Raw genomic sequence first — 22,500 nt, 5'->3', positions numbered from 1 at the left:
ATGTGTTGACTGGAGTGAAGTTGAGTGAAATGTACCTTGAGACCCAGAGAAAAAGACTTTCTTTGAATTCCCTAAGCATTTGCTTATGGCATTCCACGATGGCAGAATTATAAGGCTTACCTAATAGTTACAACAATACAACAATATTTGACCGTTTCATTTATAAATTTAAAGACATTTCGCCATCCATTGGTCAACAAATATTTGAGCGTCCCTGTGGGTCCTGAAATTGTGCATGGTCTCCTTACTCTGGGTTGGCAGACACCAAACAATTAACGAAAACTGCATTCATTAAGGAACAGTATTAAAAGGGTTCACGACTTATTCTGACAGGAAGGAGGATGGCTGGAGTTCACTGCTTGCAGTAATGTTATATATTCTCAGTTGGTTAGTCTCAGCAAGGCTGCCTGTGCCCTGTGTCAACAGACTGGGTTGGATGATGTGGATGCAGGACCAAGCAGTGGCAGAAGGGGAAGGAATGCAGTGAGGCAAGGAGAACGCTCTGAATCAAAATCATGTCTTTGCAATAATATACATCCTTCAATGAAGGCTCCCCTGTGCGCTCGCTGCACTTTCAATCCTCATCTTCCCCAGACCCTTACCTGGAGCCAGCTTGCCTACGTGAGTCACTTCCGCCAGCCCTTCAGCTCAGGCTCATAGAGGCCCTGCAGGTTACTTTCATCGACGTTCAAACTCCTCAAGTACCAATGGTTCTTTTTCCCAACCCACAAGGTCGGCTATCAAGGCTCCCTCTTCCCATACAGGACCACCAGGACTGGGCACTGGCTTTGGATCTTTACCTTGCATAGGATCTAGAAATCCGCAGGGAGATTTTTCAGGTCATCTGTCCTTTACCCCATTTACCATCTAACTGGATAACAGGCAGAGTTTCTGCTGAGCTGAGCCCAGCCCTCCTAGGACCATATCAGGTCAACCCAGAGTGCCCTGCCCAGGCAGGAGAGAGAAAAGAGTATAGAGTACAGGCTGTGTATCAATTAATATCGCCTTGGTAATATCTCCACTATCCTGATCACTAGCTGTGTGACTTTGGGCAAGTTGCTTAACCCCTTTGAGCTTGAATGTACTTATCAATAAAAAGGATTTTTAAAACTATCTGGTATCCGTCTTACCAGGATATCCCTCCAGAACCCCAAATAAGTTGAACTTTTGACCCTACATACAAACACTTTCCTCCCTCCCACTCTCTCTCTCTTTCTCCTTCTTCTTCTGTCTTCTGGATAATGACTTCCTAGCACCATAAGCAAAGGCCTTTATTCAGTCACCAAAGTTTGAGTATACAGCCTGCTTAGGAGTACATGCCTGACTCCGCTTTTCCTTCTCTGATCTCCCACCTAACTTCGTGCCCCCATTCAATCAAAGACCATCAGAGACCAATCAAAGATCAGACAGAACTAAAGATGGTTCAAGGACCATCCAGGATGCCCCAAGAATCTGTGAAACTCATTTTCTTCTCTGTCAACACTTCTACAAAATTGGCCAATCCTACTAAAGTCTGGGCAAATGCAAGATTTCCTCAACTGACCGTTCAACCTGAACACTCCCCCTTCCTTAATCTTTCCTGTAGAGCAGGGCAAGACAAATCTTCCTAGGGTGTCACTTTCACTGTGCCATCTTTTGGCGAAATCTTGAATTCTTGCCTGCTGAATCAAATTCACATTTCTGAGACTCTCCCTAATCTCATTTCTCAGCCTTGGCACTTCTCAGACAACCATCTACTCCAGTCAAACTGCTGTCCCCACAAATCCCTTCCTGCCACCTACCAAATGTTCCCTGGCAACCTAAGCCTCACTGGTCATCCAATGCCCAGCTCACAGCACAGCCCCTCTGTAGGGTGTTCCCCAGCAGATCACGCCAGTGTGGCCTCCCCTGCCTCCTGCACCAGAGGACAAGATTACCCCTTCCAGAGAGCAAGTGCTCCATGTTCAAAACCCACTCCTTCCAGAACTTCCCATGTGTTCCTGGTCTCACCACCCTCCTGACTTCCCATCCTCAAGATTAAAATAGCTTTTTCTCGAGCTAAAATAATTAAATAAGCCCATATGATCAGGCTCTATTTTTCAGGCACTGCACTGAGTCCTTTATACACATTAGTTCAGTTCATCCCTAGTACAATCTGTCAAATTGGATTCTCTTCATTGATTTACCACTCAGCACACATTTCAGTGAATTTTAATAAGGAAATAGTAAAAACTAAATATATACAAGATATAGATACATATGCACACAGTATAATATATAAGCAATATTCTAGTACAGGAGCCTAGTCCATACATTTTTTTCTTTGAGGGATTATATAAAAGCTATGAATGAAAGTAAAAGAAGGTAAGGGCTAAGGAGATACAGGTGAGCTGTTACATTAGATGAAGTCATCAGAGAAGTAATATTTTAATGGAGATCTGAATAAGTGAAGATGAAAGCCAGTGGAGTAAATGGGGCAAGAATATTCCAGGTACATATAAAGAAACTAAGTTACAGAGAGGCCGTGTGGCTTCCTAAGGTCACACGGGAACAGACACGGCATCTGAATCCTACTTCTGACTCCAGAATCTAATTCTGAGACCCCATTCTTCATCCACCATTTATGTTCTGTAACAGTTCACTCTGTAAACTAGCTGTGGCTTTTTGAAATTCTTGTATTCCCCATTTGTTGGCAAGCATGGACCATCTATGTGCCAGCCACTGACCTCCATGACATTCTCCTCTCCCATTTCTTCTCCAGCTGGGACACAGTTCCCGGGTTTTACATCCATCTCTCACCCATATTCCTCATGGTACTAATCCTAGACTCTGCCTCGTATCCAGGGTCACATCTTCAATTACCTTTGCTCTCTGCAATGGACTCCTGCACATGAGTCCCAAGCTTAGTTTTCTGGCCAGCTTCTTGGAAGTAGGGCCATGCCTCATTCATCTCTCTATTCCAAATACCCATCATAGCACTAGATGCTCAATAAATGCATGCTTCTCTGAAATCAATTAAACTTGAACGCCACATTTCCAACTGCCTTTGGGACAGTTGGCCCGGATTCTTTCCCAGTTGATATCAATATTTCTAAAAGTGAACATGTTATCTTCCCTCCAAAACCTGTTTTTCTCCTGTGTTCCTTCTCATCATGGCACCACGAGGTACCCATCCCCATCTATCTCCTTCCCATTTCCTTAAGTTTGTGCAACTCTTCCACATTCCCACTTCAAGTTTGTGCAAATGTTTTCTCTTTCCTGGACTAATGCAACAGCCTCCTAATGACATCCTTGTCGATGAGGCATCCTACACAGCTATGCAAAATTAATGTGCTTCATTCTGTCGCTCCTCACTAAATTCAACTGGTTCCCCACTGTCTGCATAGTCCCATCTCACTCTCATGTTCCAGAACCAGATAGCCCAGCAACTACTGGACATCTCCATTTTGAAGGAGGAAGTCATCCTTAAAGGCGGCCTTAAATTTCATAGTCCCCAAACTGATTTCACTTCCTTTCAAACAAAGCCTCCCCTGTATCTCTCATCTTGGTAAATATATGCCACCCACCAGCTACCCAACCCAGAAATCTAGCTCTCCCGAGCTCCTCTTTCTCCTCCAATCCCAATTCCCACCTGTCATCAGCTCCTGCTGGTCTTGTCCTCTATTTTACTCACAGGTACCTTCCAGTCCTCACCGGATCACACTGCTGCTTTACTATGTTCAAGACGCCTCAGCTGCTATCCCACCTTAGCCAGAATGCTTGACTGCCCTTCCACCCAGTTGTGGCCGTTTGTCAACCACTGCAGTTATCTTCCCAACGTGCGACTGAGATCACCCTGTGCTCTTGACTGGAATTTATCAGTAGTCCCCGCTGCCTTCATGTCCTGACCCTTCCTCCTTCTCCAGCTTCCATTTCACTGTTCTCTTCTTCTCCCCAGCTTAACTGCAACCCACAGAACTTCTCTCTGTTCCCTGACTGTAGCACATGTTCTCTTAGGACCAGCCTTAGAATGAGAGCTCTCCCCACCCAAAGCATCCATCACTCCACTTGCTGCCTTTCCCTGGAAAACTCATTCTCATCCTTCTGCCCCATCCAGGCTAGGGAACATTCTTTAATCCTTCCCAGCCTGCATGAGTGACTCATATCTGTGTTTCCAAAGCACTCAATACTGGATGCTATCACAGGACTTGCCACATGCTAATTACCATCCTACATGTCAGGCTCTTGGACTCAGCATTCCCCATGGGATGTTTTAATCTCTGTATTCTAGCACTTTGAACAATACTGGACAAATAATAGATGTTAATATATGTTTCTAATACTCAGAACAATGCTTGACAAATAATAGATGCCGGTATATGTTTTACAAAAGAATAAATTGCCTCACATTTGGAGAATCCCCTACTGATACAGAGAGTAGTGATATTACCCAGTCTATGGGTTAATGCTGTTTTTCTGTGTAATGCTTATTCTGTATTTCAAGTGCCTCTGAAACCAATATCACTTAATAACAAATCCTGTGATCATGGAAGGTCTACTCTGTGCTCCTTCAGCTTATTGTTTCATAATAGACAAGGACATGCCAATATCCTCCATCAAGGACATACACTGGGGTCCTGTGAAGGTATTTAGCAAGTGCCTTTGACAATGAGGTAACCTAATGTGCTCTACCCAATCATTACACCGTTCAGCTCAAGTAGAATTCTAGGGCAGAGACAGAAGATAGGATTTAAACGCTTAATTCCTGTACCTTCAACAGCTAATATGCCTTCTTATATTCTGAAATATTTACCAGCAGTGTCTCTCCTACAGTAGGTAACTGTTAAACATGTTTTAGATGGATGATTGTTGAATAACATCCTAAAAACTATTTATAAAACTATCAAAACAAATTGCATTAAGACTGAAGTTATAACTGTCACCGCTTGAGATCTGAAATTCAATTCTAATATATTTATGAAAAGCCACAATCTCATGCTCATGCTCAGGGATCCAAAAATAAATGTAACTGTGTTTTAAATTGCAATGTTTCTGACAAATTACATCTGTATGTCGTTCAACCTTCCCCAGTTAGTGTTTGTAGTTTCTGCACTGTTGGTACGTATCCTGCGAGCTGAACAATTTTGGAAGTTATTTTAATGACTAATTTTCACTTGGCATCTACATCCACAACTTTAACCAGGAAGGTTTTATAGGGTTCAGCTGCAAATCTGGCACTTCAATCACATCAGAAGGGCCAGTAGTACTTGTCAGCTTTGCAGTTTAGACTTTTTGCCTTCTTAAAAGTATCTAACAATACCTCCATCAAAAACGGAGTTTATTCTATCAAGACATGGCAGAAGTATTCGCTCACTCTGTGCCCCTGTGTACTGCTGTATTCTGCAGGGTCCATCTTTCTTTTGCCGTGTTTCTCAATACCTGGTTCTGAATGCTCAGGATTTCATACTTGTTCCCCAAGGTTCCCTCCTCACCACCTTCAAATTAATGTAAGGCACCTGTGTTTCAGAGCCTGCACTAACCCTCTGATCACAGCTTCGGCAGGAAACAATGATGAAACTGGACCTTGAGAGCAGAGGGAACGGGGAACAGATTGCAATAACACTGTGCATCTCAGTGGGGAGAGATGTGGTTTCCAATTAAAGGGAGTTTGGGGAAATAGAGTATGGAAAGAGTGATTAAAGAATCACTGGACAAAATGGAAGAAAGGTCTAGCAGATCAGACTTTCACAAGTACTCACAATATTAGGTCAGGTACAATATGCTTATGATAAATGATTGATGTTACAGAATTACATTTAAAAATTAGAGTGACAGTCTCCTTGATTTTAAAAATTTGACACTAATTTGAAATGCCTCTGCCGTTACCAGGACATTATCTAAACTGGCAATCAGAGAGCTGGAAATTTTCAATTCCTTTATGACCATCTTTAAACAGAAGTTATTACTCATTTTGTACTCACCAAGCTTCAAAATCATATTTGTATTATAACAAAAAGTACACTTCTTCATAGACTCCCAACATCACACCTTTTAAAAACCTTTAAAGTGGCTTAGGTATCATGTCTTTAAGTGGTTGACAAACCCATATTACAGATGGAAAACAGAAGACAGGAAGAAGCCGGGCAACAGAATGAATACAGAATTTTGAGCCCCATTCTTTTAATAGCTTTATTCTGTAAGACCTCAGAGAAAGAAAGGTCAAGTTCAAAATCACTGTTTGCCTTCACTGTATCCACATGAAAGGAATGGCATCTATGCCAACTGGATGGAATCTTGCTTTTCAACACCCATCTCACTTCATCCTTACTTCTGTTATAGCATTGAACATTTTAAAATACACATGTTTAGTCATTTCTTTTCTCCCTTACTCAGCTATACACACCTGGTACCTACTCCGTAAATATCTCTTGAATAAACAGTAACCTTTCTGAAGGCCAACTCCACATCTGATTAATCCCTGCACCAAGAAGTTTCTTTGTAAATATTTGCTGAATTAAACTCATGTCATCATTACAGAATCCATTCCTGTAGTCTAGGAGTGGAAATGATTACCAGTATTTCATAAATGGAGAAAGAGGAACAATGACATTATACTCAATGGCTATTTTACATGCTCTTACCTTTCCAAATTAAATTAAAATTTTTCTCAATTAAGCCACCCTCCAAGTTAAATTTGTTCTTGGGACTGGCTTTGCAGGGTTATTTCTGAAATGTCTGTTAGTTCTACATTATTTTGTTTTGTGTCAAATTCTCTGCAAACGCAACAAGTCCTGAGAACCCTCTTCCACTGGGATGAGATGCTGGGTACACGAGTTTACTTCCACCTTAAGTATGAACACAAAAGAAGATACTTTTTTCATGAAACACTTCTCTTGGAGCATGTACCATATACAAAACATGGATAAATGGTCTGGCAAGACCATTTTTTGTAAGTAGTTTCTTATGGTAGCCTAATGGAACAAAGTACAAAAAGTTACAACTGAAAATAAAGCCCCTGGCAGAATACCCATTCTGGGAAGTCGATCAGTTTAATAGTTACATGTGTTCTTTTCAGCCAATTTTATTATGAAACTCATGAAGGCGTTTGGAAGTCCTATGGTCTCTTATTAAAAAATAATAAGCATATTGGGGGGACATTCCTGGGGACACCTCAGCATCTGTAATACAATGCACAGACAATATCATGATGAAGATGTGAGAGGGGGTGCATAGTCATAAATATTGTGGTATTACTATATCAGTCAAAACGGATTCTGATTCCCATTTGGGCTGCAGATAATGTCATTTTTAAATATACTGCTCTGCTCAAAAGATCCTTCAAAATATTAACTGTTGATGTCTAAAGATGAAAATCTATTTTTCCTCCAAAACCTTTTTAAAGACCTATAAAAAATGCCAGTTCTAATTCCCTAAAGACTTTTCATTCACTATTCATGAGAAGATTCTGCCTGAGTACATGAAGGGACCTTTCCCTAAGCCAATCCAAATTTCAGGAAACCAAAAAGTTACAGACTGTTGTTGCAAAATGGGTTGACTACTTGTTTTTACCTAAATAAGTAATTGGGGAAGAAAAGTTTCTAAAAGGTCAATAATATATCCAAAGGGTATTTAAATATATCCAAAAGGGCATTTCCAATGGGAGAGCCATTCAGCCACACTGGCTGTGTTTGTTCAGAAGGAAAAAATCAGCCCATAACATGAGCATGAAGGCCAATTGCTCAATACGGCAAATTCTGTACTTGTATCTCTGTTCAAATTATTCCTTCGATTGGCAGAGCATGTGGAGAACTTCTGTGATTAAACAGTGTGTGCCTCTTTTTTCAGAATTCCTAATGCCATGTACATATACACACATCTAGAGCTGCCCACAGTGCACTGACTGAACAAAGAGAGGGAGACATCCACAGAGGGGAGAGGAAAAGGGCTGAACCCCGTCTCTTTTCAGCCCTGCCATGGGATACACTTCCAGTGCAGCCTGATTCTCTCTGTGAAATCTGATATGAAAGAAAATGCACCTGACGAAATGGACATGTAGACATTGAATGATATTTCTGTTTTTGTTTTTTTATTTTTATAGCACAGTCACTGCTATAATGAAAAGATTCACCACCTGATGAGGATGATAGCCAAGAGGATAATGATGTTGGTAGATGTGGTGGTATAGCCATTCAGGCTCTGGGGCCTGGAACCTTTAGGAAGGGCCGCTCTCTGGAGCATGAACTCAGACTATAGACTGTTACAATCATGATTCAAAGGGAATACTTAATTCACGATCTTAGCTCTTACTTGTAGGGGAACCAAAGAAGTGATAACCACTCACTGGGGGCCCCTCGGACTACTGATCCTAGAAGTGGTAGGCCTGGAAGGTATAAAGGGTAAAAGAGAGTCACGGCAACAACATCCAAAGACAACACTGACTATTGCTCTAAATACACAGAAAACACTGAGTATTTATTAAGCCCTTCTTTGGAAACACAAACTCTCATAGCAATGCATTACGGATGCAAGAGCATGCACAGTGCAGACAGGTACTATTTTGGTGCCCTATAACTATCTGTAGAGACCTGGCCCAATGAATGGAAAAGACAGACAACCCAAAAAGAATGTCACTTTCCAGTAGACAGCTTAACAAGCAATCGATAATTTGGGGTCTTTACTGGATCTATCACCGGGCAACACAGTTTAAATCCAGTAACTGTGCCTTAAGCAACTTTTGTGAATCGCTGTGCCAGTACTTACTAGGTGCACAAAAATGGGTAGTTCTTGTAGGATATTCACCATCAAGGGTTTACCATATAATAGCTGCAAATGAGACATATATGCATAGTTTATTCTGCTTGTCATTCAGATATAGGTCAAAATAAAGGAAAAATGATGTAGGAAAATTCAAAGCAGAATTCTTTGAGGAAGAGGCAGGGAGAAATTCAGTAAGGCTGCACAAGGAAGACACTGCATTTGCAACGTGTCTTGAAGGATGCGTTTAGTGTTAAACACATAACAATGTTCAGTGGGCAATGTTCAGGCAGAAAGTTCATTCTAAACAGTAGGTACAACTTGAGATATGTGTGGGGGCTAGTGATTAGTCCAGTTTAGCAGGTCAAGGTAGAGTCATGGAAGACAGTGTTGGGATGGAAGACTGTCAACATACTGGGGGAGCCGGGACTACTAAGCTAGAAAAAGTATTTTTAGTTCTATAAGTCATGGGAAGACATTAAAAGATTTTGCACGGGTGAATGATCTGACTCAAGTCAGTTTTTAGTGAATATGGTTGGTTTCGAGTGGGGAGGCACTTAGTACAAATAGGCGGCAACCATAATAGTCTGGGAAATGATGAGCACATAACCTTGTGTGTGTGATGGGAACTGGAGAGGGAGCTAGACATAAAGCTAGAAAAGCATCAATAAGGCTTGGTGACTGATTCCACATGGAAAGGAGGGGGAGGAAATGATTAAGTACCATAGACAATTCAATGCTTTGGTTTTTTTTATAAACTGTAGGTTTCAAAAAATGATGCTAACGTTAACAAAATTTTGAAAACCAACTGTTCTTTGAAGAGACAATAGGTCTTTTCTAACATACTGACTTTGAGGTGCTGGTGAAATTTGCTAATAGCTCTGACCAGCAGAGCATGGAAATGAACTGGAAAGGGATCAGGCCAGAACCACAGATTAAGGAGACTTCAGTATCAGAGATGCACCAAAACCACAGTTTGTTTCAGCAGAGAATGTAGACAGAGAAGATAGCTGAGACAGAAGTGTGTGAAAAGTTGCATAAAATGTACAAAGAAAGAAAAGGGGTCAGAAAAAGAGATCTGAGAGGAGTAGGAGGAACCAGAATAACACAGTCACCAAATCCAAGGGAGACTTCATTCAACAAATATCTGTTGTTGAGCAAATCTAACACGTCAGGCTTTGTGCTAGATTCTGGGGATACACAGTGGGCAGAACACAACAGCTCTGCTCTCACGAAGTTCATGGTTTTTTAAGGAGTGTTGATAAATAGCATGAAGCATCACTGTGAGTTTGGAGTGATGTAAATTAAGACCATCAGGACCTTTAACCAAATGAACAGTTGTCTTTTTTTTTTAATACAGAAGTGATTCAACACCCAAGGGTGAATAAATTTGTAGTGACAGGTGTACTTATATAACCTTAAAACACTTTTAAGGATGGTATGGACCCACTGAACAAAATGTACACATTCTCCCATCCTTATTCCTTCCCTCCCTCCTCTCTCTCTCTCTCTCTGTCTCTCCCTCCCCCTCCCCCCCCCCCACACTTTAGTCTGCTTGGAATAAGAAGGGAGGCTATTAAGTAAACAAGCACACTCTGCTATTAAATATTGAAAAGCAATATTATCCACATGTTCTAGAAAACCAGTGAGGAAAAGGAAAACAAATAAAAGGACCAAAAAAAAAAAGAGTAAGAAGGACCATATACTTTAAGCCCAGAAATATATCTTCAAAAAAGATTCAACCACTATGTAGTCTACAATTCTGCAGAAATCGTGCACACACATTTTATATTAAATGGCTCATTAATTTCCAAACCACCCATAGCCTTATTTTATGAAACTTTGCATAGGCGTTGGTCAGAAAAAAAAGCGCAGTAAAGGGAGGGGGTGAGGGTGTTGAATTTTAACACTCCATCATGTCATTTGCTTAGTACCTTCTGAGATTTAACGACATGAAGAAAACAGGATAATGCCTATGTAATGAAGAGCTTTTCTTGGGCTACTCAGAATCCACAGACTTTTCACTAGTAACTGTGTGGAATCACTAATCTGGATTTGCCTTATGCTTAATAACACACAACTTGAGCCGAAGCCATCATTCAACCATTAAACAGCAATACAAAATCGCAGGGATTTTTCACTCCAGTATTGCTGGTTTGCAAACTCAGGACCTTCCTGGGTGAAATCTGAAACTGGTCCCCATACACGGAGGACAGGGAAGAAAGAGGCAGACGACTCCAGATTGGAAGGTAGCAGATGCAATAAACAAGGGAATTTACATATGAGGTTTGCCTTGAGGGCTGCAAGACAAGTAGATCTCCACCCCTACCCTCTAGAAACTTAAAAGTTGATAGAGAAGCCCTGCCAGGGCTCATTCATGTACACCATCCAGATGGCCTAAACAACACCTTTCTCACTCAAGGCTATGTCCTTGAAAACAGCTCCTGCTACAGGAAAGACAGGCAGAACACACATTCTAAGGGCAGGGAGGGAGTAAGGAGCCTTCAACTGCCCAGGTCCAGCTGGTGGATCAAACAAGTAGTCACAGTCACGTCCTCTGGATGACCTCTTCCAACAACAATTGAAACGTACATGCATATCCCTCCCCACTTTTAGCTGTAGACGCCTTCACACAACATATGCCATCCCTAAGTTAGATGGCACAAATTGAGGACACCGATGAAAAATCTTATAGGGTTTTTTTTTTTTTAACTCTGACCTTATCTCTGATTCTCTTTCAAATATACTGTTGAATTATCATCTCCATCTGTGTCTCCACTGGTAGCAGGATTATGTTTGATTTCATAGCCAGGGAGCTAAATAATAATAGTCAATTTCATGAAAACTATATTCTGGGCAGGCTTTTGATTTAACGTGGAAGCTGATGAGAGGCAGGCTAAAAGTGAGCACTACAGTTTGTAAGAAACCTTTTCTACTTGTATGTACTTATTTACAAAGAGTCCATTTTCTGTCCTCTGTAGCATGAACAGTGTTTTAACCACAGGAACTCAGAAGTGGTCATCAGCATATTAAATGCATTACCTGCTGAAAGAAAGCAGGGAATAAACTTTTTTAGCTACAGGACTATAAAGTTTTAACAGCCCAATTCAACCCTGCTCCCATCCTTCCTACATTTCCTTTCATGTGGTTTTCTCCCTTGTCTCTCAGCAAAACTGGTTTTCATAGTATTCTGGCCCTAGAGTCAGGTCATAAAGTACACACATGCCCAGTGCGTGCAACACACATACACACACACACACACACACACACACACACACTCTTCTCTAATTCCTCATTTCCCTCTCATCTTCATACATTCCTATCAGTCTAATCCTCCAGTTAAAATGTCCAAATTCTGATTAAATCATTTTATGAACCTCTGTCCAAGAGGCATACATTCAAGGGAAAACCATCATGGTCACCTCAGAAGTTATGCAAATGTCTCACTTATTGGAAAGGAAACAAGAGATCACAATCTATTGTTTTAAAAAGAATGGAAGGCAAAGTCGAAACCTTTACAAATGACAATCTTTTCTTATCCCAGGATTATTAAAGAGCATCCTATGTCTGAGCTTCAGCATCTATTTGCTGGAAATAATCGAGACTCCACATTCAGTGGATCATTCTCAAATATTAACCTTGAAACAGTAACAACAAGAACAGAAGGATGTGTCACAGTCTTTATTCTCCTCCTACGACAATTAACTAAAAACGTGTGAACACAATTCAAGAAACAGGTGTCAAATCCATTCAAGCCAGAAAACTCTTCACTTTTGGTCTCACCTTAACCAAGATATAAACCAGCATCTTCCTATTCTCCAAGTGAACAATGAACACATGCTGATTTTAAAGATAGTACTAAGTTTTTTTTAATGTATCATACTCCCCAGATGTGACTTCATCTTTTTTTTTTCCATTTTATCTAACACACAGAGATTATGGACACCTGTGGCACTGTGAATAGACTGCACACGCTCATTCAATCCCCATCCGGCCAATTAAAGATTAGGTCCAGTCAAAAAGCTGTTATCACTGAGGAGCTGAATAATGTAAGCCACCCAGTTTCCCAGACTTTCTCTTCCTGATCTATCTTCAAGTCCCCACCACTGTGTTATGCATGAGTACAGTTCCTAAAAGGACAGCTAACTCTCTACCCTCTTCTTAGGTCTCTGCAAAGACAGGGAACCTATAAACTTAACAATTTACTCAGCCCTTTCCACTTAAAATGCCATTCTGGAAAACAAATCAATTTCTTAACGATTATCAGTATCCCTCATAAAATGTATCCTAGACATTCTTGGTTCATAATCGGTGAACTCTTGCCATAAGTGAAACAGGAACTAAACAACAGGACAGGTCAAAGTTGGGAGTTTAAAAGGTAATGGTCATATTTTTTTTTTCCAGCCTATAAACGACCAAGACTTTTTCTCTTTGAAATTTCACGCTCAAGTAAGACTAGTGTCCTCCCAGTTACAATGCCCTTAACTACCAGAAGGGAGGCAAGAGAGGCAAAATGTCCATTTCTCAGTGTCCGAATTGGAGTGACAGACTCAAGTTGTCCAAAGTGATTCTATTTGCCTGGATATAAACGGGTAGAATGTGGATCTCTTCCCTTGCAACCTCAAACCCAAGTTTTTCATCCTCTAAATCCAAACTGTGCCATAGCCTTATGTGCGACCCCTCATCTTCTATCATCTGGGAAATAGCCAGCTCTTTATTAGTCTCAGCTTCCTGCAGCCACCTTCATTCTATTTTTGGCTCCTCTAAAAACTGTAGACATCGAAGCCACCTAAAAACAAACCGATTCAACCAAAGGTGCTTGGGATGGGAGATGTCTCATCCCCTGCTTCACGATGGATCCCACTAAACTCCTTTCCTGGCTTTTGCAGAACACACCATACTCTGAAAAGCAAACACCTTGCACAAGAGTGCCCGGTACCTTTCCAAGGCTGTACCGTATATAAATTATTTCCAGGTGTCACTGAAGACCATTTTCTCTGAACACACTAAACTGAGGCTGGCAATAAAACAAGGCGCACGCTCCTCCTGAAGAATCTGACCCAAGAAACATTCCGCCTGTATGTTACCAGCGAACAAAAATACAGAGTTTTAATGAGGAAATGTTAGGGAGCATTTAGGAAAAGTGGAGGGAGAGATCAATACTGTTTCAGCTCTGTTATCCCCAGGTGTTAGGGGAAGGAAGTGTGTGTGGTCTGCAGTCATCTGGCAGATGCATAAACAACATCGGAAATTTTCAGAGAAGGCAAAAGTAGGCACAGGATCGCAGGGGACCCCGCCACCGGCGAGTTTCACACGCACTTCAAACAGCTCTTCTTCCCGACCTGGACCTCGCGTGCACCCCCTCTCCTTGGCACCCCCATTCCCGCCGCTCCCACCCCCCCCCCCTTCCCAGTCCCGCCTGCGTGGCTGTCTCTCATGCAGCAAAGGCAACAAGCGTCCCCAGCCCAGGAAGGGGTCCCCGTCTCAGCTTGCGAGGAAAGGAGGGGAAGAGGGGCGCCCGCTCGCATGCTCAATGCATCCTACCGCCTGTGGAGCTCGCCTCCTCCAGCTGAGCCGAGATGCTTTCCACCCTCCTCACATTCATCTTCGGGGACGCAGGGTGCAGGAGCGGGACTCGAGAGTCGGCGGCCCAGGGACGTGTGTCGACGGGTCTGCCACCGGAGCGCACTCGCCGCTCGGCCCGGGGCTTCCGCGGCGCTGGGAGCGCGAGGCGGCGGCGGCGGCGGGCAGGGCGCGCGGAGCGGGCTGCAGGTGCGGCGGAGGCCGGCGGGGGGCGCCGGGGGCGCTGCGCGGCGCTGGGCGGCGGGGGCGCGCGGGCAGCCTGGGAGCGGGCGCCGTTCACCGCGAGCCAGAGAGCGAGGCGCCCCCTCCCCTCGCGCGCTCCGGAGCCGCCCCTGCCACCTGCTGCCCAGTCAGCTGGGGGGGGGGGGTGGTGGAGGGAGGGGGAGGGGGGTGCTGGCGCGGTGGCTCCAGCGACGGAGCAGCCAGACCTGAGACTAGAGGGGATAACGGGTTAGGAGAGGCGCCTCCGGGACCCCTTTTTGCTGCGCGCGGCGCCTAGCGAAGAACGCGCATGTGGATTCTCGGAGGGTTCAACTCCGACAGCTAGGCTGGAGATGGGGCACAAAGTTAGGCCGAGTGCGAAGGACACCAGCAGGGAGGCACAAGGAGATGCCCTTCTCCAGAACCGGGCAGAGCGCCAGGAACTCCTAGAACTCCTAGACAGGAAACTTTCCCAGTTGAAGCTAGAACCAGTCATGCGACTTGGCTAGCTGTTAGGAAAATCTGGCTCTGCACACCAAGGTGTGTGGGGACAAGGCCCACATTCTATATGAAGAATATAACCTTGTGGGAGCAGGGGGATGGGGGTATTGGAAGGAAACTGGGAGGCATTTCGGACAAGCTTCCATGGGGAGGTTTCATTTGAGGACCCCCAGGCAGCAGTACTGGAGGTATCCCTCACCACCCCCATGGGCATTCATCAAGTAGGTCACCTGCTCTCTTAAGCAAATCAAGGCCTGCTGGCAATGTTTGGGAAGATGAAGACAAACCAATAAACCTCTTGTGGCCATGGTTACATCCTGGGAAAAAACACACACACACAATTAAAATGCTGATTTCTGTGTTGCCAAGAGTCAAGTGCGTGAATCCTCTTTTAAGAAAAAAGGTCAGGTTGACCAGTTCTCTGGGCAAAACGAATTCAAATTCCCTCCCACGCTCAAATGCTCATCATTTGGCCATTACTTGGGTTGAAGCCATTTCTAAATATTTGCAAAACCGTCCACTCTCCCTATACACCACACCCCACCCCCATACACACAATGTCACCAGCTGAAATCCAGCCCCTTACTCCAAGGTCTCCAATGACATTCCCTTGCCCTTTCCCCACCCCCAATCCCCACAAGTGACTCACTCCCTCTATTGTGAGGCCTCTCACTTTTCGTTTGGTTCATGGTTAAGGGGATTGATGCTAACATGGTTACAGAGAAGAGATTCATGTGCTAGATCATATGGTGCCAGCCCATTGCTCCTTTTTAGAAGCTACAGCAAGCCCAGCCCCTACCCCACCCCAGACCCCCCCCAAAGTCATATGCACAAAGATTCCCATATTTTCTGTAAATAAACTTAGGCCACTCTTCATGGAACATGGATACAAGTTGTTCCCTCAAAGAACCATATTTTTAAAAATGCAGAAAATAGTAAACTCACTATGTGCCAGCTTTTAATCTCAGATTTTATGAACATCATTTCATTTAAGCTTTGCAAACCACTACAGAGCAAGCACAGTTATTATTCCTATTTAGTGGAGGACCCTGCCAATGCTTGGGTTCAAATGCTAGTTCCACTATTTACCAATTTGGTGACTTGTTGCAAATCAGCTACAACAATGGGATAAAGATGGTGCCTATTTGACTGGCTTGTTGTGAAGATTTAAGGTAATTGAGAGTTGTAAAGGGCTTAGTGCTGTGCCTGGCACACAGGAATCTCTAATTCAATGGCAACTCTTTCCAGAAAACACTCTCACAACTTCTACTGTTGGATAATCACTAACACCTGCCCAGTTCTAAGTTCCATCATTTTTTTTTTTTTATCATATGACATTTAACATAGCCTTTGTGTATCGATTGGGGTCCAGAGGCCTGGGTGGGAATCTCAGTTCTAACTGTTACTGGCTGTGTGTCCAAGAGCTCATAACTTAACCCGCCTTTCTCATCAATAGAATGTAAAAAAATAATGTCTACTTCAGTTAACTGTTGGGATTGATTAAACGAAGCAACATATGTAAAGTGTTTAGAATGGTTCCTGGCACACAAGAAAAACTCAGGAAGAGTTACCATCACTATCATCAACATCGTGGTAGTTAGCAGTCATCATTATATTTAGTTTTGATGACTCAAAGGAAAAAAAAATGCCGGCACTACATTTTCTAGGACAGGTCTACGAAACCTTCCTTTGTAATGAAGAGGAAGTAATATACAATTTGTCTTCCATCTACAAAATATACAGAACATTTTGTTGGGCCAACTCTCTTCTCAAATCTTTTCCAACGAGCATCTGTCTGTTTTGATACAACCAAGTGTCTGTCCCCGGATGAGTTGTAAAGAAGGCAACAAAATCAGGTAAAGTGCACACTGTGCTCAATAAGTTTGTAATATATTGTTTCCGAAATATTGTGTGGGAACTTGGCTACCATGAAATTCATTTCCAGAACCCCCTTACAGAAATCCTCAGTCATTGCCAAGTATCACAGGGAACGTCATCTTTCTGTTGCCACTTTTATGGTCATCTCTGATATTTGGGACTAAAGGGCCAGGATGACTGTCTTGCTTGTACTGTCTCCTTACTGGCACTTCAGATGTCCCACATGGTTATAGAGAAGAGATTCATATGCCAGATCATGTGTTGCCAGCCCATTGCTCCTTTTTAGAAGCTATAGCAAGCCCAGTCCCTACCCCACCCCAGCCCCCCAAGTCATACGCACAAAGATTCCCTTGTTTTCTGCAAATAAACTTAGGCTACTCTTCAAGGAACATGGATACAAGTTGTTGCCTCAAAGAAACATATTTTTTTTAATGCAGAAAATAGTAAACACACTATGTGCCAGCTTTTAATCTCAGATTTTATGAACATCATTTCACTTAAGCTTTGCAAAAGACTACAGAGTAAGGACAGTTATTATTCCTATTTAACTAGTGGAGAAATTATGACTCAGAGAGGTGAACTGGTTTGCCAATTTTACACCAGTAGCAATCGGTAACTCTGGGATTTGAACCCTCCAGTCGAATTCAAGAGTCCTCAAACTTAATTACTACACCATACGACCACCATGAACTAGGATTTAGATGCTCTGGGCTCTGACATTTCCCAGCTCTGTGTCCTTCAGAAAATCACTGATCATTTCTAAGCTTCAGTTCCTCATCTGTTAAAAGGGGAATTTCTGCTTCACAAGGTCATTGTCAGGATCAAGTCAGGTAACGAAAGTGAAAGCTACATATAAACCTTGAAATGTTGTGGAAGTATCTAGGATTACTTTTATTATTGCCCTGATCTTTTATTGCCTATGTTATTGCCTGGTCTTTTCTGAAAGCCCCAGTAACAAATAAGAATAATAGCAAAATTTCTCCCCGTGAATGTTTATTGAAGTGTTAACTATGAATGTTCTGTGTTTAAAACTCTACATCATGATATCACTTAATATGCGGAGAAGTTATGTGAGCTATTTTTGTCTTTTTTTTAAGTAAGACTGAGACTGAAAGAGGGTAAGTAGCCCAAGATCAGTCAGCTGTGAAGAGGTGCTGCTGAGATGTGAAACCACATCACTTGATAAGACTGGAGCTTTAAGTTTCTACCTGATGGTTCTCAAACTTTATCATACACAAAAATCACCTAAAAGGTTGGTTTGAAAGCATCCATGCTCCAACCTCCATGATGGATTCACTGAGTTTGGGAGAGAGGCCTTGGAATATAATTTTTGTTTAATTAATAGACTATATTTTACTATTCTCCTTTTCCAATCCCTCTCCCCCCCCCCACCGCCACCCAGTTTCCCCTATTTTAACATCTTACATTAAGGTGGTAGCTTTGTTACAGGTGATGGACCAACATTGTATTATTATCAACTAAAGTCCATAATTCAGATAGGATTGATGGCCTTATAAGAAGAAGAGAGAGAGATCACTCAGAGGAAAGGCCATGTGAGGACAAAGCAAACATTTACAAGCCAGTAAGAGAGAATTCTCACCAGAAATCAAATCCTACTGGAAACTTGATCTTGAACTTGTTAGCCTCCAGAACTGTGAGAACATAAACTTCCACTGCTAAGCCACGCAGTCTATGTTGTGTTGTTGTGACAGCCCAAGCCGACTAATACACACTTGAAGACCACACTCTGAGAAATCACCAGTCTACATCAGAGGTATGTGTTCTGTCACCCAGCAGCATCTGCATCATATAGGAGCTCATCAGAAATTCAGAAATTCAGCCCTGCCCCAGACCTCCTGAATCCGCATCCTCATTTTAAAACATCCTCAAGTGGTTCCAGGTATGCACATTAAACTGTGAGATGCTCTCCTCAATAAGACACTGCTGTAGTTTACTTGGGCAGCTTGGAGGCAATAGGAGCTCATTGGGCACTAGAGGAGGCTAGTGTGAAAATCACAACCAATTCGCTGCGTCTCCCACCCCCACCAAGGAGGCAACCCTGTTTTACTTTCTGCCAGTCCCTACCCATACGGATAGAATTGTTTATTGCCTAATTAGGTTTCAAGCAGCAAACATTCTCAACCTTAGTCATCTGACTACACCTGCAAATTTCTTTGTAATTCTTGATCTCTCAGTATTATAACAATCAAGGAAAATAACCTACTCTGAGATCTTCACGTTCAAAGAAATATTAACAACATGCCGTGCTAAGACAAAAATGAGGTAAACGTTTTAGGGCAAGAAGGCTAATTCTGACGTTCCTGTAGAACTTCTACATTCACTAGCTGATTTGGTCTTTACACTCTGCAAAGTAGGCAAGCCAGATTTCATCACCTCCATTTTGCAGATGAAGAAACTCAAGCCAATGGAAAGTAAGAGACTTACTCGAATTTTCACAAGGAGCATGGGATGCAGCCAGGACACAAACTTTCATCATCTGACATCTTTTAGCACTTGGTGCTGTAAGCTTTGCCAAGTTTATATAAGCTGGACAGCTTCCAAACTAACTACAGTTCTCTAAGCGCCAAAATTCAGATTTGCCTTGCAACTTCGTCATGCAGGATAAGTCCGTATTATAAATGTAAAGTTATTATATCATTTAGGCACATCTCCCCGGACTTGTGGACTTCAGGAAATCCACTGGTTCCATTCTCTCTGTGGCAGGAGGCATGATTAAGGGATTTGCTTTGGAACAGAGATTTAGTTTAACCAGAGAGCTCTGGAACTTACAGTGTCATTTATAAAGTTAATTCTGGAAAGGTTTTACCTACATTCCATATCTCTAGGTTCTATATTTGAACTGTATGTTCTAATTGGGTGAGAGGTTTGTTAAATTCCAAGCCACTTTATACCTTTTATCCTTGTATTTTCTTTAATTGCTTACTGTACAGCCTTTACACTAAAAATAGGTCTGTGGGAAATAAGAATCTGCTAGTTTATCTATTAGAACAGGTTGAATGAAACTGTCCAAAAATGACTTTATTGTAACTGAATTAATGTGTTTCTAGCATGTTCTTTTTAATCAAAAGTTGGTCAGAGCTGAAAACTAAATTTCATTCTAAATCGCTTTTCTACAAATATTTGATTCAAATGGATCAAGTTCTTTAAAAAAAAAGCAGGATAAATTTGCATTTCTTTGTTTATGTGTGCATACACAAAGTAGTGTCTTATATTACTGACAAGGAAGTTATTTAACTAGCATATTTAAGATTATTCGATAAATTAACATTTGGGGGAAATGTGTTAAATTCATTTTGTTTTAAAATGTGTTCATAAAAGTAAAGTTCTTTGTATAAATTAGAAAGGTTGTAGGGAAAACAGGAAGCTTTTTTTTTCACATTAAGGTAAAAAAAAAATTGTCACAGTGCTGAGCCTGGATAATTCAAATCTAGGTTGACAACATGTCAGAACCTAATAGTGAAAGTGCCACACACACACTTGTCAACGTAGATGAAGTATTTGATGTTCAAGTTCAGGAGTTAGTTAACCTGTCAACAAATGGACAAAAGGGAGGAAAAAAGACAGACCTTCAAAGTCTCAGCCACTGGATTTTCAGAAGTCCAGAATCTTTCAGATGGTGATGATAACAAATGGTAGCAAAGAATTAAAATCCAATTATGTTGGGATGGTGAGTGCTCACAGAACATGCACTTTCCGATTTGGGGAGAGTTTGGGGAAATCCAATGAAAGGTACATCCTTGGTCATAGAAGCAGACTCAGCTGTCAATGAGAATTTGGGGTATGGGTAGAGGATGCGGGGGTAAAGATGTAAGATCATCTGGCGGCTAGATTATTGAATTAAAAAGTAGTCTGATATGACAAGTCATTTTTATTTCCCTTATTGGGTTTTGGCAAGTATGTAAATTTTATCCACAGTGATTGGAACACCTACTGAAATATTCTCTTTCATTCATTCATATGTAACCGAAGTTTGCTACAACAAAATACATAAATTATTTCAAAGATCTTTTTCTGCCGCTTAGGAAAAGGAATACTTGGATAAGTGAGACAGCACGACTGCGTATATAGCAACAGGATTATACTGGGAAAGTGTCGGTAGTAAATTAATTTTGATATTATCAAATCTAGTGTTCTTTGTAGATAAAAGTTTGGCATAATAAAATAATATAGAGTGGTCACGCTGGGGGAGATGCACAAGTGAATGCGCGTATTTCATTATGTGTGAACCTTGATTTCTTCATGTATAAGCAGGACCTGTGCTTATAAACTAGATCTCAGGAATGTGTATTCATCATTCAACATGTATCAAGCCAGGCACTGTGTGATATAGAGGATGTAATGAAGGAAAAACAGAATTCCTGCATTCAAGGAGCTGGCAGTCTAGGGGTGAATCCACACAGGCAAGTAAGCAGCTGTAGTAAGAAGTGCGAATGCTTATATAGCACTGACTGTGAGCTTTGTACATTAGCGTTAACTTATCCAATCCTCATAGCCCCATAAGAGCATATATGTTAGTTTTGCCATATAAAATTGTGCCCCAAACTTAGCAGCTTACCATAACAATCATTTGGTTAGCCACAGTTCTGTGGTCTGCCAATATAGCAGCACATGCTCGGCTGGGCATACCCAGGCATCTGTGGTCAGCTGGCAGTGATATGATTATCTCACATGTCATGCAGTTGGAGTAGTGGGGACAACAGGATCATGTCTCCCTCATCATCCAGCAGACTGGCCCAAACTTCTTCATTTGGTGATAGTTGCAGAGTTGTTATGAGCAGCAACAGAAAACAGGGGACACCGCACAGCACTTCTCAAACCTCTGCTTGGTACCCATGTGCTACTGTCTTGTCGGCTTGAGCAAGTTGCGAGGCCAGCCCAGATTCAAGGGGGCAGAAAGAATTTACCTTTGAAGGAGGAAATTATAAAGTCAAATTACAAAAGACCGTATACAGGGAGAGGAAGAATTTGTGGCCAATTTCTCAACCAACTCTAGGGAGGTACTATTAATATTTCTGGGAGGCACAGAGAGTTTAAGTGATCCAAGCTCCTCAAGCCACAAAAGGGCCAGGATTCGAACCAGGCAGTCTGGCTCCATAGCCAGTAAGCTTATCCCCTATGCTATAGTACAAGTGCCACACGGAGCTGATTCATGTGGTGTGGAAAGATTTAGGAAGAGCCCCTAACTTGATCTTGAGTGTTAGGGAAGCGTTCACGGAAGAACTAACATCAAATCCAAATCCTAATGAGCAAGGATGAATTAACTACTTGAAAAGGAAGAAAGGACAGGAATGTTCCCTCGGAAAGAGACCACATATGCAAAGTACTAGGGATTGAGACAGGCAATAGTGCATCCAGAGAACTGTGAGCTGTTGCCTGGGCTGGGGTATGGGGAACCAAGTTCTGTGGCAGGAGAGGTGAACTTTGGCCATTTATGTAAATATCTTAAAACCAAGGGTTTAGGCTTTAGTCAGAGACATTAGCAGCTCCTTGAAAGGTTCAATCTAGGGATTAATATGTTCAGATTCTGGCTTTAGATTCCTCACTATGGCACCTATGAAGAGTAAGGATCAGAATCAGGTAACATTGCATGCAGGGAAATCATGT

The 22,500-nt window shown here is 42.1% G+C and overlaps 1 protein-coding gene across 2 annotated transcripts in view; it reads right to left on the bottom strand.

Annotated features, from left to right (window-relative positions):
* Positions 1-14,460, bottom strand: part of KCNIP4 (potassium voltage-gated channel interacting protein 4) — a 1,162,373-nt gene extending 1,147,913 nt beyond the window's left edge. The window contains exon 1 of one of the 2 annotated variants that reach the window (XM_043553534.1): positions 14,257-14,460. In XM_043553534.1, coding sequence (XP_043409469.1) covers positions 14,257-14,317 — 61 coding nt within the window. In that variant the 5' untranslated portion in view covers positions 14,318-14,460. The remainder of the gene's footprint in view (positions 1-14,256) is intronic. The other variant, XM_043553504.1, reaches the window with a different exon arrangement.
* Positions 14,461-22,500: the final 8,040 nt, after the last annotated feature.

Source organism: Prionailurus bengalensis, chromosome B1 (genome assembly GCF_016509475.1).
Source record: "Prionailurus bengalensis isolate Pbe53 chromosome B1, Fcat_Pben_1.1_paternal_pri, whole genome shotgun sequence".
Lineage (NCBI taxonomy): Eukaryota > Metazoa > Chordata > Mammalia > Carnivora > Felidae > Prionailurus > Prionailurus bengalensis.
The sequence above is the reverse complement of the archived record's forward strand: the minus strand, read 5'-3'. Positions and strand labels throughout refer to the sequence as shown.